Source organism: Borostomias antarcticus, assembly GCF_949987555.1.
Source record: "Borostomias antarcticus genome assembly, chromosome: 11".
NCBI classification, from domain to species: Eukaryota; Metazoa; Chordata; class Actinopteri; order Stomiiformes; family Stomiidae; genus Borostomias; species Borostomias antarcticus.
Genome location: NC_140244.1, coordinates 5,530,354 through 5,547,853, shown reverse-complemented (window position 1 = coordinate 5,547,853; position 17,500 = coordinate 5,530,354). Strand labels below are relative to the sequence as shown.

Sequence of the window (17,500 nt, the reverse complement as noted above, 5' to 3'; positions counted from 1 at the left end):
GAGCATCTGACTAGTAGCTCTCTCATTGCTGATGTGTGTGTGTTTCGCCAGGTACGACGTGGACTCCAAGAGCCCAGACCTCTCCAAACACGTGAGTGACCACGCCCACTCGGACCCACAGTCATAGATCAACAGGGATTGGCCAATGGCTCCAAACAATACGTCTTACGATTGGCTGAAAATGGTGTCACTCAGAGGTCGTCAGATCTGACATACCAGCCATTAACATTTACTTATCAGCCAGTGTCCAATTTCTGTTCATCTATGGCTTTGGTCTGAGGGGATAGTAAGACTGGGTTTGATTGGTTGTGCCTGCTGCATGCTACTACTACTATAATGGATTTATGCAAATCCAGGAACTCTTTCTGTATCCAAATACCTAGTACGTAAATAATTTTTTGTCATCTTGTTCATACGTGTGTACTGTGGTAGTGGATTGGAGTGATCACATATAACAGTATTATGCAACGCTTTTGGCCACTATTAGTCCCTCCGTTTGTCAGATTGGAAAATTGTCTTCATCTGTTACCGCTCATTATCTAAGCATTGTGCAAAACATTTTTGCTCAGAACAAAATAATCCCACCTCAAGATTATTTGCTGTATTTGGATACACACAGTTTGAATAACTCCATTCAAATCTAAACTCTCTCTTATTTTATTTGCCCATCCCTTTTTTCAGCCTTACTGACAGCTATTATGACACGGCGAATTCTTGACTTCCTTCCCCCACTTCCTGGTTTGAGTGGTGCAAGGTGTTCTGTATACAGTATGATGTTGTTGTTGTTGTCGTTGTTGTTGACCCCACTGCCTGCTGTGCCCTATACCCTCCTGGAAGCTCTCCGAACTCAGCGTACGTCTGCGCTCTCTCACACCGAACACACGTAGCCCCTCCCCCTTTCACCGCAACCCCTCCCCCCTTCTCCTCTTCTACTCCTCTTTTTCTTCTAACCACGTTTTCTGACCATGTTAACACGCTCTTAAAAAAACCCAATTTTTAACCTGTACCTCCGCCACCTTGAGCCTTTCTCTCTCTCTCTCTCTCTCTCTCTCTCGCTCCCCTGCCCTCCTCTCTCTCCCTCCCTCCCCTCTCTCTCTCTCTCTCTCTCCCCCTCTCAGGACTTCCTGGGTCAGGTGTTCTGCACTCTGGGCGAGATTGTCGGCTCTCCCGCCAGCCGGTTGGAGAAGCCTCTTGGGTGAGTCCTTATCTACTGCACCAGCTGACGTGTGATTGGTTGACACATCTGACATTGTGACACTGTGACCGCTACATCCCGGTGACCGATCGATACCGATGTCACTTTACTGAGAATCATGCCTTGCAGTGGATGGACCTGCACTGTAATTTTATTATTCCTCTAATGACAGCTCTGCCTGGGCGAATAAAATAAAAAAAAGTGTAAAAAATAGGTATAGCTGCCTTTCGATTGGTTGATTTCACTAAAATCCTGTACAGTACTTTACAGGATTCTCGCATTCCATTGGTCCATGTAATTGATATGCACCTGTGATATGAATCCATGTAGTGTAGGCGCGCCTCCCTGACGCATGTCTGGCTTCATCTGCAGTCTGTTTGTCTCAGAGTAGGAGTGAACAAATGGAACAGATAATCCCTGCAGGGCTTAGCCTGCTTACGGAGAGAACTGTCAAGATGGAGGAGACAGGGACCAGGGAGAGAACTGTAGAAGAGCTATATTTAGTAGAGAGAGAAAGAGGGAGAGAGAGAGAGAACGAGGGAGAAAGAGGGAGGGAGGGAGGGAGAGAGAGGGTATCGGAGTGTGAGAGAAAGAGACAACATTTAGGTGAGGAACTAAGGGAACAATAGCCAAGAGAGAGAGAGAGAGAGATAGAGAGAGAGAGAGATGAGTGGAGAGGAAAGACGGACAGAATGATTGGAGAGGAAGAGAATCCGGAGGAGGAGGGCACATCTAACAGATGTTTCCAGCAGATAATTATACTAATTACACCACAGGGCGAACCGTCCAGTCCAATTACCACAATTACCACAATGCTACACAGCTAGCGTTTGGGAGCTAGCATACAGAGGTTGGAGTGACACTACCCATCTTTATATAATCATTTGTGTCGTGTGAGTAAAATAGCCCCAGTGTACAACTCTCAGGCGATTAAAACAGCAGATTAGTATGACACCAACATTAGCTACACTCAACTTCACTGACGCACAGCAGGACGCGATAGTCACTCGCTGCTGCAAGGTTTGAAAACTGAGATGGCATCGGTGACATGCAATGACTGCCACTACATAAGAGCCTAATATTTATTTTCACACCTTCAGAATCATAATCAGTTTTATTGCAGTCAGAGAAGGATAGAGTCAGAGGGGGGAGTCAGAGGGGAGAGAGTCAGAGGGGGGAGTCAGAGGGGGGAGTCAGAGGGGAGAGAGTCAGAGGGGAGAGTCAGAGGGGGGAGTCAGAGGGGAGAGAGTCAGAGGGGGGAGTCAGAGGGGGGAGTCAGAGGAGAGAGAGTCAGAGGGGGGAGTCAGAGGAGAGAGAGTCAGAGGGGAGAGAGTCAGAGGGGGGAGTCAGAGGGGGGAGAGTCAGAGGGGAGAGAGTCAGAGGGGGGAGTCAGAGGGGAGAGAGTCAGAGGAGAGAGAGTCAGAGGGGAGAGAGTCAGAGGGGAGAGAGTCAGAGGGGAGAGAGTCAGAGGGGGGAGAGTCAGAGGGGGGAGAGTCAGAGGGGGGAGAGTCAGAGGGGGGAGAGTCAGAGGGGGGAGAGTCAGAGGGGGGAGAGTCAGAGGGGGGAGAGTCAGAGGGGGGAGTCAGAGGGGAGAGTCAGAGGAGAGAGAGTCAGAGGGGAGAGAGTCAGAGGGGAGAGAGTCAGAGGGGAGAGAGAGTCAGAGGGGAGAGAGTCAGAGGGGAGAGAGTCAGAGGGGGAGAGAGTCAGAGGGGAGAGTCAGAGGAGAGAGAGTCAGAGGGGAGAGTCAGAGAGGAGAATCAGAGGGGAGAGTCAGAGAGGGAGAGTCAGTACTTCTCTCCCTTGTTGGCGTGAGGCTGGTGCTGCATTGGTATTTCAAGGAGATGTTTATTTTAAAAGCATTGAAACCAATTAAGAATGAAGCTTAAACAGCTCCAGGATAGAATAAACAACCTAGAACAATGTTTAGTAGAGTATAGTGTCACAAATCTCAAGATAAACTTCTCATTTCTCATTCTACAGTACACCTACCTCTCTTATCTCGGAGAAACAGACACAAGAGCATGCAAACACGCGCTCGCACACACACACACACACACACACACACACACACACACACACACACACACACATAAACATAACATACTCTAACCTTAACCCTAACCCTTAACCATAACCATAATTGTAACCCAAGCCCTAAACACTAACCTTTGACCCTAAAAGTAACCCTTACCTCATGGGGCCCATGAAAATGGCCCCACAAGGACAATTTTTCTTGTTTCACTATCATTGTGGGGACATCTGGGCTAGTTTTACAAGCACATACACACACACACACATACGCACGCACACACGCACGCACACACGCACACACACGCACACACACACACACACAGACCACTACACCTCAGGCACACAAAAGCCTGCATATTTATTTTTCATCCCCTCTCCTCTTTTGTATTTCCTTTAATCATCAGGAAATTAGAGTTCATTGAATTAGGAGGCAGCCATTGTGTTTCTTATCAAAGAAGGTTTTTCTCTTTTTCTATCAAAGAGAGAGAGACGGAGAGAGAGATGGAGAGAGAGAGAGAAAGATCAAGAGAGGGGAGAAAGAAAGATGGAGAGAGAAAGAAAGAAAGAAAGAAAGAAAGAAAGAAAGAAAGATATGGAGAGGGGGGAGGGTAGGCGAGCAGGTGGAGGGATTGATGGAGATAGCAACAGAGCCAGGCTGACCGCGTGGTGCCTGGTCAGAGGGGTGTGTGAGTTGTGAGGTGGACAGGCTGACCGCGTGGTGCCTGGTCAGAGGGGTGTGTGAGTTGTGAGGTGGACAGGCTGACCGCGTGGTGCCTGGTCAGAGGGGTGTGTGAGTTGTGAGGTGGACAGGCTGACCGCGTGGTGCCTGGTCAGAGGGGTGTGTGAGTTGTGAGGTGGACAGGCTGACCGCGTGGTGCCTGGTCAGAGGGGTGTGTGAGTTGTGAGGTAAACAGGTTGACCGTGTGAAGACAGGTCACAGGGGACCGGCTCCTTGCCGCGGTAGATTTGCGCTGTCACGGCGTCCTCGTGTGCGACAGTCCTGAGAGAGGACAGACATAATGGAGGCAGAGTGATTACAGGAAGTCATTAACTCTGAGTAGTTTTAATTGCTTGAAAGTCTGTCCCCTCCGGGGTTTTCTCCAGATACTTTGCGGTCGTCTTTGTAATTAAACCGTTTTTGTCACTGATTATTTTATTGCACGCACACACACACACACACACACACACACACACGCATGCACGCACACACACACACACACACACACACACACACACACACACACACACACACACACACACACACACACACACACTAGTTTCACCTAGAGCCATAGACGTTTGCCATCTTGGTTTGCAATCTGGCTGCTATTTTGGGTCCAATACTGTCCTACAAAGGCCTTAACATGATTTTGGGTCAGAAATTAGTTATTGTTATTTTTGGAACATTAAGTGCTGTATCTACGTCATCATGTGAACAAATATCTTGAGTCAACTGTCTTGTTTTTGGGCTTTACAGCACTCTGAAACACTAGTTGAGTTGAGTTAAGGTACTCTGCCTTTCTTTTGCTCTGCATCATACTACATGTATATACAGTATTATATTTATCTTTATATTACAGTACATTAAGCCTAATTGTGCCATGATCTCTAGATTTTATGTAGGTGTTGTCATTATTATCATATACTGATTGTGTAGTGATCAGCAGCTGATTCATACAGTAGATCACATGGAAGTTACTGCCTTTTGCCTTGACATGATGCCTTATTATTTTACAGAGTACAGTAACTTCCGAATAAGGGTCAAATGTCAAGTTTAAATGCGATTTTTATGTTGATAAATCCATGAATGAACAAAGAATTGGCTAATTTTCAATGTCCTAACTACAATATATATGGCTGGACAACAAAAAAAATTTACTTATGTCAAGTAGAATGTCATTGACTTGGAAACTATGAAGCCACAATGACAGTTTTTTCAACTCTATCTACAGTAAAGGTACTGTCGGTAGAAGGGTAGGTACAGTACTTTATTAATGCTTGCGGGGAAATCACACTGTTACACCAGCCACATACAAGGGACATCAAAGAAAATGAAGAAACAAAGTACGCAAGGTGCAAGTATCGATATAATATACAATACAATATAGAATACAGTATAAAGAAATGTAAGAAGGAGAATAATTCTTTATTTGTCATATGGCAGGCAGGTATAGTGTAATGGGCGACTCAGGAAACACACACTCGCATTCACGCACACACACACACACACACACACACACACACACACACACACACACACACACACGCATTAGGGTCACCGCTGAAGTGCTTCTTCTGCTCTTAACCCATCCTGTTGTCTGTCCACCAAGGGCAGCCAGAAGCAGACAGTAGGCAGCGTGCAGGGGACGCGCCCGGGGACCAATCACAGCGCTCCTGTCCGTCTTCCTCAGGGACGGACAGCGTTAGCGATCTGTTCTCCTGTATGTTTTTCGTATTGGGTTCTTTATGGGGGACACCCTTGCAAACACGAGGAGAACATGCAAACTCCACACAGAAAGGCCCGGGAAATACCCCACCTGAGGGCCCGGGAGATACCCCACCTGAGGGCCCGGGAGATACCCCACCTGAGTTGTGTACCTGCTATAGCTGTAATAAATAAATCCTGGGGGCGGGGCTGTTAGATGAGTCATTCAGGAGCAGGATGGCCTGTGGGAAGAAGCTCTTACTGAGCTCTCCATGTGAGTGCTGTATCTCTTCCCTGACCGTAGCAGAGAGAACAGTCCATTTCCTGGGTGGCTGGGGTCTTTCAGGATCCTCCTTGCGGTCCTGGGTGTCTTTAATGATCCCGGTTTCGCTCCAACCGACTGTCTTTGATTTGGAGACACAATCAGAAGACCAACACTAAGGCATCAAAACGCCAAAGCCCTTTTATTATTTAACACTAGATCAGTATCGCTGGTTTGGACACCAAGATAGAAAGGGTCAATGAACATTCACACACTCTCTGTTGTTATGGTTACAGATCAAGATTAGAAAAGGGGAAATTAGGTCTCTTCCCCACAAAGGCCCCCACACACTTCATAATAAACACTTGACTAACTACACGCCATAATATACCGTAGATCTGGCAGATGAGAGAGAGAGAGAGAGAGGACTAGAAAACAGCCGTTTGTGTTATAACGTTTGTTTCATCTTGACATCAAACAACCAGGGATATTTCTTGGCAGTCTGTCGCTGGCTCTGTATACATAAATCATGGATGAGAATAGACTCTCTCTGCGTCTCTATTTACAGAAGCAGGGAGCGAGATATTCTTCAGACAGATAGACTTTTGATTAGTAGCCATGGGTGTGGATGGATATATTGCTATATACTGTATATGAGTGAGTCCCAACCTATCCGTACCGTTTGAATATTTGAATATTAAAAGACAAAGAAAAATAGGTTTTATGGAGGTGGTTTGGTGACACTTGCATTATTGTATGTTTCAAAACGTAAGATATTCTCTAGTCTTTAGCTTAGTGGGCTAAGGTGGTTGTGCATCATGCAATACACCCAAATTAGAGCCCAGGGAAACATGAAGGTGTCAAGCACCAACATCAAATGAACCTGCAATTTAGGCTTTGTTTCGAATTCCTATAAATATGATTAGTGCGATACGATTAAAAAAACATGGTGTCTCCTTGGATAGAAAATTGAAAATGCTTCAATAGCGCACTTCATTAGCTCACAATAGCGACCTACTGCTGTTAATCCTTTGTACAGGGTGAGATATAGAGAACCGGTACTTCCCTTTACCTCACACGGGTGCCTCTCTGTGTGTGAGAGAAATAATGACGTTGATGCTGGGTTGTTAGGGGGAGGCGGATGCAGAAGTAGTTTTGTTGTTTCATTGCTAGGTAATGTCAATTATTCCCTGCTTAGCTGCAGAAGCCATAGTTGAGAACTACACAAGAACTTATTCACCTCTGTCTCCAACACACATAGACATACACACACACACACTTTAGAGGAGAAAAGGGGAGTGTTTCACATTATTCTATTGATTCGATAAGCATTGCTACTTGGAGTTAGCTAACAAGCTGGCACTGTATGCCTGACCAGAAGCTACAAGCTACGTTATCAGTTTAAACTGGAAACCAGAATTGTTGGTGTTTGCAGTGAATGAGGCGTGGCTGACAGTTGAATCCATCGGCTGTTCAGTCGTTCGCTGCATTCTTTTCTTTCAATGAAGAGATACTCTCCAGCTCAGATATAACTGATGCTATAACAGCATCTATGCTAACCTCCGCCATTGTCGTTTTGGAACAAAAAGTTGCTTCTCACTGTCGTCACACCTAAACCACGCCCGGTGTAACTGCTAGTGTTTCCTCAAAGAACGTTGATTGGCCGGTTGTTTTCTGATCGGACACAAACGGATCTCTATCAAGCTTTGCCAGACTGATGTGCAGAGTGAAACAATGTGAGCAGGCGAGATTAGGAATGTTCTCATGAGGCTACAGAACTATTTTAAGTAGGACATGTCTATAGTACCATTAGGGCAACGCAAAGTTGTTAGTTGCTAGTTGGGGATTTTTTCGGTGTTAAATGACACTGGTCTGGTACTGACGATGGTATGAAACATTAAAAATAAAAAAAATCTGACAGTAGTCTCAGTAAAGACTTTCATGTTGTGTGCCAGGACATCTCTGTAACACAGTGTAAAAGAATAGGCCCTTTTGAACATTACATTTACCTCATGTTACAGTAATCATTTAGCAGACACTTTTATCCAAAGCGATTTAGTAATTTTAGCATTTAAATTAGATATTCAGTGTTCTACTCGCTAGAACTCACAAGTGCATCTTTTTACCATTTATATTGATGATATTGTTTCTTCTTTAACCGGTTGTCAGGCCCATTTGTATGCTGATGATACTATTGTGTACTACATTGCTGACACTGTTCAAGTGGCCACTGAGAACTCACTGCTTTCTTTTAAAGGACAATGCTCGTTTTTGACAACCTGGACCTTATTTACGACATATTATAAGACGTTTGACTCACCGAGATCACTTTGGTGTAGTTCGGAGGCATGTAGAAGAAATTTAAAATCCAGCGCGAGCCAGTATATCCATGTAATGGTGGTGGTCGGGGCACTTAGAATGCAGTTTCTAAAAATCTATTTTCTACCGCGAAACGGTTGTTTTCATCAATCTGTCTTGATGAATCGCTAGTTGTGCTTACATAGAGCACAGAAAATAGATTTTTAGAAACTGCATTCTAAGTGCCCCGACCACCGCCATTACATGGATATACTGGCTCGCGCTGGATTTTAAATTTCTTCTACATGCCTCCGAACTACACCAAAGTGATCTCGGTGAGTCAAACGTCTTATAATATGTCGTAAATAAGGTCCAGGTTATCAAAAACGAGCATTGTCCTTTAATGCTCTTCAGGAAGCTTTTATTCATCTTAAATTTGTTCTTAATGCTAGTAAAACTACATTTATATTGTTCTTGAGAGCCAGACATATTGATTATGATGAAATGCATATATCTACTGCTAGAAGTGTTGCTTGCATTGAGAGAGTAACTGAGTATAAATATCTTGCCTTGTGGCTCGATGAAAACTTTTAATTTAAGTTCCATGTGGACAACCTAGTGTAGCTGCTACGATGGGACAGAAAATTGGATTCCTGTACAGAAACAGATCTAGATTTCCTTTGATTAGTAGGAAGAGGATTGTTGAAGCAGTCTTCTCATCAATTTTGACTACGGTGATATAATTTATAGACACACTGCTGCCTCAAATCTTAAACAGTTGGACTCTTTCTAGAATTACATTTTGGACTCTTTCCCTCGAGCTTTCACTGAACTTAGAAAAACTGCATTTTAATTTGATGCTTCAAACACATGGAATGTCCTTCAACTTACTCTGCAGTTGGAGGTTCTTCCATCAATTGCCCAATTTAAAAGTACAGTTGGGAGCTCTTAGCACTTATCAGTCCTGCAGCATTTCACCATTGTGATTAAAATTTGAGGGCTTAAGCAGAGAGATGATTTTCAGCTATTCTTTACTGGCCTGGCCATCCTGTTTCAACCTACTGACCTCTGTGTGCCTGGTGTCCTCATCCTTTGAAGCATGTCAGAACAGACCCCTGCCCTGGGCATTTCATGGTTTATGGCAGGATAACCTCTCTAGGGGGTAGATAAAACGACATCTCCAGGCCTCATTGGGATGCATCATCAACAATGGTGAACGAACAGGTTAAAAGTTCAACACATTGTACAGCAGATTGATATGACCAGGTTCTGCAAAAACAATGACACAATAGGAGACCACAGTTGAGTAAACACTAGGATGGGCCTGGAGATGTCGTTTTATCTGAGATTGACAACAACCATATGTCACAGTAATATTCTGTAATGAAATACAGACATCTCTAGTGCTACTTAACACCTCAAGCTCTACTTTTTGCGGATGTAGAAAGTACATGGTTTCCCGAGTTAACTTGTCTGAGACTATACTGAGACACCAAGCATAGTTTTTGATGTAAAAATCTAAATATACTTCTCAATGGAAAAATGCATTGGAAAGGCACCCCTCTTGTGGTGAGTTCTGACTGACTGACTGACTGACTGACAGACGGTGACACTGGCAAAACTTAAGTCTCCCCCCCCCTCCATGTGGAATGCCTCAGACAGTGCGTTGAGATCCCTACTGTATGATTTCCGACCACTGTCTCAACTTGTAGCCGTTCTAACTGACTTTTGTGGTTTATTTATATTTATTTTGTTTATTGAATGTATTTGTGGATTTCTGTGTCGTTGTTTTTATATAAGCTCTACAAGTCACTGTACCTCAATGGAAGGTAAACCTCAATGCCTTACGAGCTAAAATAAAGGTTTGAAATGAAATGAAATGAACATGAAACCTCTTGAGCACAGAGGTTAGAACGATCACTGCTCTGATGATTATTATCATGATGACCATGATCTCGTTCAATGACCAGCGAGATGGAAAAGAAGTCCAGACAGAATAGGGTTAGGAAAAAGGTCATTGAAATGTAGCCTACACAGTTGCTACACCCTTAATAGTATTCACTACTCAGAGTCCATGAATTATTTATTTTCCTGTTCTTTCTTTCTTCCTCTCATTCTCTCTCTCTCCGTCTCTCTCTCTCTCTCTCTGTCTCTCTCTCGTTCTCTGTCTCATTTTCTTCTCTCTCCATGCTCCAGTGCTCTGTGTTGTCAGTGTGCCATTGGGCTGTCCTGTGGGAATAGGAATTGGCCGGTCTTCTTCTAGAGGAGCCTGGTGCAGCTCAGTGACCCGCAGTCGCCTTTATTGGACAGGCTAGACAACATGCTTCATATGGGCTAGTTAGCTAGATGTCTAGTAGGGATGGGAGACAAAATCGATTCTGTTACAAATCGTGATTTTTGTGTGTGATGATTTTTAAATCGCCATGCTGCGATTATTGTGGTGAAAATGCAACCTTTCTAAAATAGGTGCATAATCTGCCCCTTTTAGCATTAACATGCGATGGCATAATCACGTTTTTCTTTAGCATTTCGGGGGGAACATAGGACCCTTTTTCGGGGGGAACATAGGACCCGGGGAGCATAGAATCTGGGGAACATAGGACCCGGGGAACATAGTCATGTTCCTGTGAAAGGGCTGATGGTTACTCTAGACAGTGGTGGAGGATTTCCAAAAGCAAAAGCGCCTATTCGGTAATATTTCGGATTTAAATCCCATGCTAATAGCTGGGGAACCTCATAACATCAATGAGGCAGTCTGTAAACTCTGGAGCTCGTCATGCCGTAACGTGAACACCGTTGCTCTGTGCTGCGAGGCTGTGACCCGCTCTGCTGCGTGAGGACAGAGTGAAGGAGAGGAACAGTAGCCTGGCTCCTGCCCCTGAATCTGAATGGCAATTCAATCTGAGTGTCAGACTAGTGGAGCAGAGCAGACACTTCCAGCTTATAATTGTAGCATCCCAAGCTTATTATTTTACAAAGTAGAGATTTTTTTCCTTTAATGAATAAAATAAAATATATATGTAATTTATTTAGTTTAGTTTAGTTGACATTCTTGCTCCGCCTCTGCAGACAGCAAACACAGACCAGTAGGCTACACCTGACATTGTATTATTCCATAAGCCTACTTTTCCTGATGTTTTAGGTTTTTGCCATGGTATCGTTTCAGTATCAGTAGCCTATCGAGATACTTTTAGCAGGTATCGTATCAAATTTATAATTTTGGTATCGTGACAACACTAGTCAGAAGAAGCAGCAAACATGTCGGACGACAATGATAAGATTCATGCTGCACCTCCACAATTCAAATTGCACATCTGGAAGAAATTCGGCTTTCATAACTCGCCAGGTAAAAAAAAAATCGCAATAAGTCGTCATATCGAATCGCAATATTACAGAATCGCAATTGCTACAAAAATTGCAATATAAATCGAATCGGCACCTAAGTATCGGGATAAAATCGAATCGTGAGGTCCCTGCCAATTCCCGTCCCTAATGTCTAGGTGAGAAAATTCAAGACGTTAGGATACCGTACCTGCTTAGGATACTGTAGAGGTGTAAGGCATTGAATAGTTCAGTTCTGGTGCTCAGTGCCCCTGGCCACTGATAGCATGTTGTGATGCTAATGCTAATGACGCTAATGATGCTAATGACAACGTATCAGATCAGCGATACCCTCCACACATTCTTCTCTGCGCGGCGTCTTCCCCTTTAATAAAGCCCCACTAGCGCCGAGTTCGTCCAAGCAGAACGCGCCTGTCACAGTTCTACCGCGTTCCAGCGAGCGCAGACGCGAGTGTTTAACGGCGGTACGTCTGTTCAACGCTAAACGCTGGGCTGACCGAGCGCTCCCCTGGGCCGGAGAAGAGGAAGAGGGTGGAGCCAGCGTACCGTCGGAGAGCCCGACCGGCCAAACGTTCCCCCGCACCGACTCGGAACCGCAGAAAAGCACGCGTTCTTCGAGATCTGCATTTGGATCGTTGACCGTGATCAAGCTACAGTACAAGCAACGTTAGTGTTGGGAGACAGTCCACAAATGCCACTGGCAATTTAATGCAGAGAAGCGTAGCGAAGAGAAGGTGTAGGAGGAGACCTTTATCTGAAATAAGCTGCATAAATTACTTTTCACCGAGAGGAGGAGGTTGTTTCCCCTGGCCTGGGTGGTACTGGCATGCCCACTTTCTTTTCCACTTGAAAGAAAAGAGCAATGGTTGAGATTTATTTCCCCTCAAGTAGTGTCGCTGCCTGTTTGGCTGATATTGCTTTCGCTTTGTCTAATGTGAGAAAATAAAACGGGGTTCGCATGGGCAGAGAAAGGATATTGGATTTTGCTTGAGATGTCGGTACTATGATGAAGAGACGCTTCCCGGCCGGCATGGGAAGCACCGGGCTGGGCCTTTGTCTAACCTTTACAACCACTCCTTTCTTCAGAACCTCGGCTCCAGAGATCACGTTCTCAACCCGAGACGGCCGCAGTTGCCAGAGTTCGATCGCGACTCCGGTCTCATTTCCCCCCCGAAACTCCAAATTTAACCTGACTTTGACTTTGGCTGGGGCTTTTCAAACAGTGTATTATGTTGTTTTCCTCCAATCCCAAGAGGCTTAAACCCGCCGTTGGCCTCTCGGCGCGGCGCTAGGGACTTCCAATGAGGTGTGGGTTGTCTGCGTGGTCCGGGATCCATGTGCTGCAGCGAGAAGTCATTTGTTGTATCTATTTTTTTTTTTCAGTTATCTTGAGATATTGCATCTCTTTATTTCTTATTTCTTCTCTCTCTCTTTTTTCTCTCTCTCTTTCTGCATCCCCGCCCCTCCTCTCTCGTCTATTCCAGTCTCAGTGTGTTCCTCGTCCCCCTCCTGTCTCTCTCTCTCTCTCTCTCCCTCTCTCTCTCTCTCTCTCTCTCCTGTCAGCACACTGCACATCTCTCTCTGTTGGTATGGCTACCGGCTATTTCCGACCCTCAGTAGCAGCGGGCTCCGCCCCCCCCTGTGCCGTGTGGTTACCGGTCAGCGATATGCAGATGCACGTGAACGCTCGTACGTGTGGACACACTTCCTCGGCTGACATTTTGCCGCGATAAGAACCGCATATTTGTTTTTAGCGGTAGAAAGGGGTGGGCTGGGGCTTTGTGTCGGTTTGGATTCCCTAGGATTCCGTAGCCTGGAGAGCGTTATCGCATGATCCTTTGATGTTTTTGGAAGAAGGGCTGTAAACATAAGCCCCCCCACCCCCCCACCCCCCCATGTCCAGGAAGAGCGGTTGGGAATTGAGTGTTTGACGAGACGCCAAGCAACAACAGATGCTGGCGCTTCAGGACACTTTAAGACTCATTTACCTTTGATTTTCATTCCAAGTGCACCTCCCCTCCAACACACAACCACACACATCTATACAGGAACATACACACACACACACACATACAGTACACACACAGAGCAAGTCCTCCAAGTAAGGGAAGGTGAAAGATAAGAAGTGTGGGCTGGATTTGCAGGTTTACATTGGCAGAGGCACACACACACACACACACACACACACACACACACACACACACACAGACAGACAGACACAAACCTCGTTTCCATCTAAAAGTGATTTGAATCTTTGGGAAATGCGCATTATAAGAAATACGAATCATGTGTGTTTCCATTAAATGTTTGGAGCGTGAAAACTACACTACGAACTCGCACGAGTTGCGAGATTACCTGACCGCAGAACCAGAAACAAGTCTCGCATGCTGTCGCCGGCATCAAAACAAACGCACCATGCAATATTGTTGACGAAAGGAGCGCACGTCTGTCGTGTGAACATTTTGCTTTCCTACCCAGAGAAGATGATTCCTGAGACGAGTTGGTGATTGCAGAAGGATGACTTGTGTAACTGATCGGAATTAAATGATATCTATAGAGAATACAATGTTTTATGTTGTGTATTTGTATTGTATTTGTGTTGTATTGAAATGCCTGACATATTGTGCTCGTGAAGACAAATTTTGAATGTACATTGTACAAATGTACAAATCTCGGGCTGCTTTCCGCCATGTTGTTGGCTTGTGGGAAAACGCCGCGAGCGGAAACAGTTGATTGGTCACGTGTGTGCAAGTGCGCTACGTCAGACTTAATTTGAATAAAACTGTTTCCATCCCCCGTTTTGCGAATCAACACTTTTTCGAATCAGCCAAAACCCGGCCATAGCGAGCGTATTTTTGTTTGTGCGAATCAGGGGATTTTAATTCGAATTTTTCCGTTTCCGTCATCATTTTCCGATGTGATACTTCTACTGTAGATGCGCATCTAAATAGGCTGATGGAAACACAACTACAGACACACACCCTGCCAGAAGCACACACACCACCCCCGCAGGTAAAGAGGGACCTCCGCACTGAGTCATAACACACACACACACACACACACACACACACACACACACACCCCTCCGGCACAGCGTCCCATCAGAGACAGAAGGATGTCTTGTTGCTTGTTGATAAAGCTGTCTCATGTCTCTCTCCTCCACCAGGCTGCTTGTCAACGCCAGCCTAAAGAGGGTTGGTGGCAGGTCTCCCTGTCCCTGCTCTGCTCGTCCTCTGTGGACGTCTGACACAGAAAGTTTCACAAAGCCTCCGCAGCAACTTCCTATTAAACACAGGCTGATATGACGCAGATATAAACACTTCTCACACAAAAAAAGAGGCTGATTATATAACGTGGGATAGAATTAGACAGAGTGACACATGCACATCCATGAACCAAAGAAGGGCAGGTCATAGAATTAGATCCACCGTTATTGTCGTTCTCTTGTCGTCGCAACAGATTTCTTGGCTCCTTATCTCCGCGGAGTGTAATGGCCGTTTCAGACGGGGAGCGATATTCCGCCTGCGTTCTCGCGCCTGCTTGCCGCTCCGCCCCAGATTGTCCGCGGCTCCCAAATTGTCCGCCCGCCTCTCTCATTGAAAATGAATTACAATGCGCGGATATCGCTCCTCGTCTGAAACGGCCTTAACTGGGAGATTCGGGCGGTTGTGGCTCTGGAGGTAGAGCGTCCAATGACTGCAGGGTCGGCGGTTCGAGTCCCGCCTCCTCCTGTCCACACGTCGAAGTGTCCTTTTAGCAAAGACGCTGAACTCCAAATTGCTCCCAATGAGCAGGTTAGCACCTTGCATGGCAGCTACCGCCAACGGTGTGTGTGGATGGGTGAATGAGAGGCCTTCATTGTAGAGCGCTTGGGATAAAAAATGTAAGTGCAGTCCATTTACCATTTACCATTATCTTGCAAACCAACTTGGCCAAAGTCTATGGCTCTGGGTGAAACTAGTGTTTGTGTGTGTGTGTGTGTTTGTTTGCGTGTGTATGTAGGTGCGTGCGTGTGTGTGTATAGGTGTGTGTGTGTGCATGTTTGTGTTTGCGCGTGCTTGCGCGCGCGCCTGTGTGTGCGTTTGCGCGAGTATGCATGTGCGTGTGTGTATGTGCACAGTGTACTGCAGGTGTGCGTGTACGCGCCGTGTGTGTGTGCGTGCGTGTGTTTGTGCGTGTGTGATCCAGGGGACTATAACTACCGCGTGTTTCTGGTCCTAGCAGCGGAGGAGAGTGATGACCGGGGCTTTAATCACCACCAGAGGCGTCTCCTTCCCCCCCTCCTCCTCCTCCTCCTCCCTCCCCTCTGTCCGCTCCCTCTCAGCCTGTTTAAGTGGTGGACTGATGGATGACCGGTGGTTCTCTTGGGGTGGGCCCAGATCCACTCTGCCCGCGGTGGCGGTGGCGTTACCGAGGTAGTTTGTCACCAGCCGGTGGCACTGCAGAGATCACAGCCTGCTGCTTTAATTTCTACATCATTGTGTTTGTGGGTGTGTGTGTGTGTGTGTGTGTGTGTGTGTCTCCTGGGCTCTATAAGAGGTGATTGGTGGAGCTGGTGGAGGATTAGAATCTGGCTTGAGGAGCTTCTGATTAGAACCGCAGAGAGGAGGGCGGAACGAGCATAGAGAGAGGAGGGAGAGAGAGAGGAGGGAGAGAGAGAGAAAGAAGGAGAGAGAGAGAGGGAGAGAGAGAGAAAGAAGGAGAGAGAGAGAGGGAGAGAGGGGGAGAGAGAGGGTGTGAGAGAGAAGGGAGAGAGAGGAGAGAGAGGAAGAGAAAGAAGGAGAGAGAGAGGGAGGGAGAGGAAGAGAAAGAAAGAGAGAAGGAGAGGGAGAGAGAAAGAGAGACTGAGGAATAGTGGGAGAGGGAGGGAGAGAGAGAGAGAGAGAGGGAATATTAGAATGCACAATTTCTGAATATTGAATTTATAGAAAGTATAAAACATGTGCTTCCTATACATTCAATAATCTGAATACTGAATACGTATTCTGAATACTGTATCTGTATCTATAGGTATGTGTGAAAGGGTTCAGGTGCAAACTGCAGCTCTATACCTGTGTAATGTAGTTGCATATGTGTATATACATGTATTTGTGTATTGGGATGTGTATGTGTATATAGAATTATTTCTGTAATTCCACTGATTCTTTGTCAATATAAATATTTGCTCTTTCATGCCAACAAAGCCCATTCAATTGAAATTGAATTGAGAGAGAGAGGGGGGGGGGTCGAGTGGGAGAAAGAGATGGAGAGAAGGAGAGAGGGGGAGAGAGAGAGAAGACGGGAGAGAAAGAGAAAAGGAGAGATAGAGAGAGAGAGAGAGGAACAAAACAAGAACCTGTCCACCTCCAGCGTTTCTCCTGTCTGACTGTGAGAAGACGTAGACATAGTGAGAGGAAGTGACAGTTGTGGGGGGGCGGGGTCGAGTGAGGGAAGTGACAGTCAGGGGGGGGTGGGGGGGGGGGGGGGAGAGAGCCGTGTGCGTCTGCTGTGTGAAGTGAAATGGGGGATGGATCCAGCAGCCTTAGAGGCCTTAGTGGTGGGCTGGTTTAGTGGGAGGCTGGTTTAGTGGGGAGTTGGTTTAGTGGGAGGCTGGTTTAGTGGGGGGCTGGTTTATTGGGGAGCTGGTTTAGTGGGAGGCTGGTTTAGTGGGGGGCTGGTTTAGTGGGGGGCTGGTTTAGTGGGAGGCTGGTTAAGTGGGGGGCTGGTTTATTGGAGGGCTGGGAGGCTGGTTTAGTGAGAGGCTGGTTTAGTGAGAGGCTGGTTTAGTGGGAGGCTGGTTTAGTGGGAGGCTGGTTTAGTGGGGGGCTGGTTTATTGGAGGGCTGGTTTAGTGAGAGGCTGGTTTAGTGGGGGGCTGGTTTATTGGAGGGCTGGTTTATTGGAGGGCTGGTTTAGTGTGGGGCTGGTTTAGTGGGAGGCTGGTTTAGTGGGGGGCTGGTTTAGTGGGG

General features: G+C 46.2%; 1 protein-coding gene across 2 annotated transcripts in view; it reads left to right on the top strand.

Moving 5' to 3' along the window:
- cpne5b (copine Vb) overlaps positions 1 to 17,500 on the top strand; it is a gene marked incomplete at its 3' end in the record, with an annotated part of 160,554 nt that overhangs the window by 50,539 nt on the left and 92,515 nt on the right. For both annotated transcript variants that reach the window (XM_084445636.1, XM_084445635.1), the window contains exons 5-6: positions 52 to 91; positions 1,119 to 1,195. In XM_084445636.1, the coding sequence (XP_084301762.1) occupies positions 52 to 91; positions 1,119 to 1,195 (117 nt within the window). The remainder of the gene's footprint in view (positions 1 to 51; positions 92 to 1,118; positions 1,196 to 17,500) is intronic.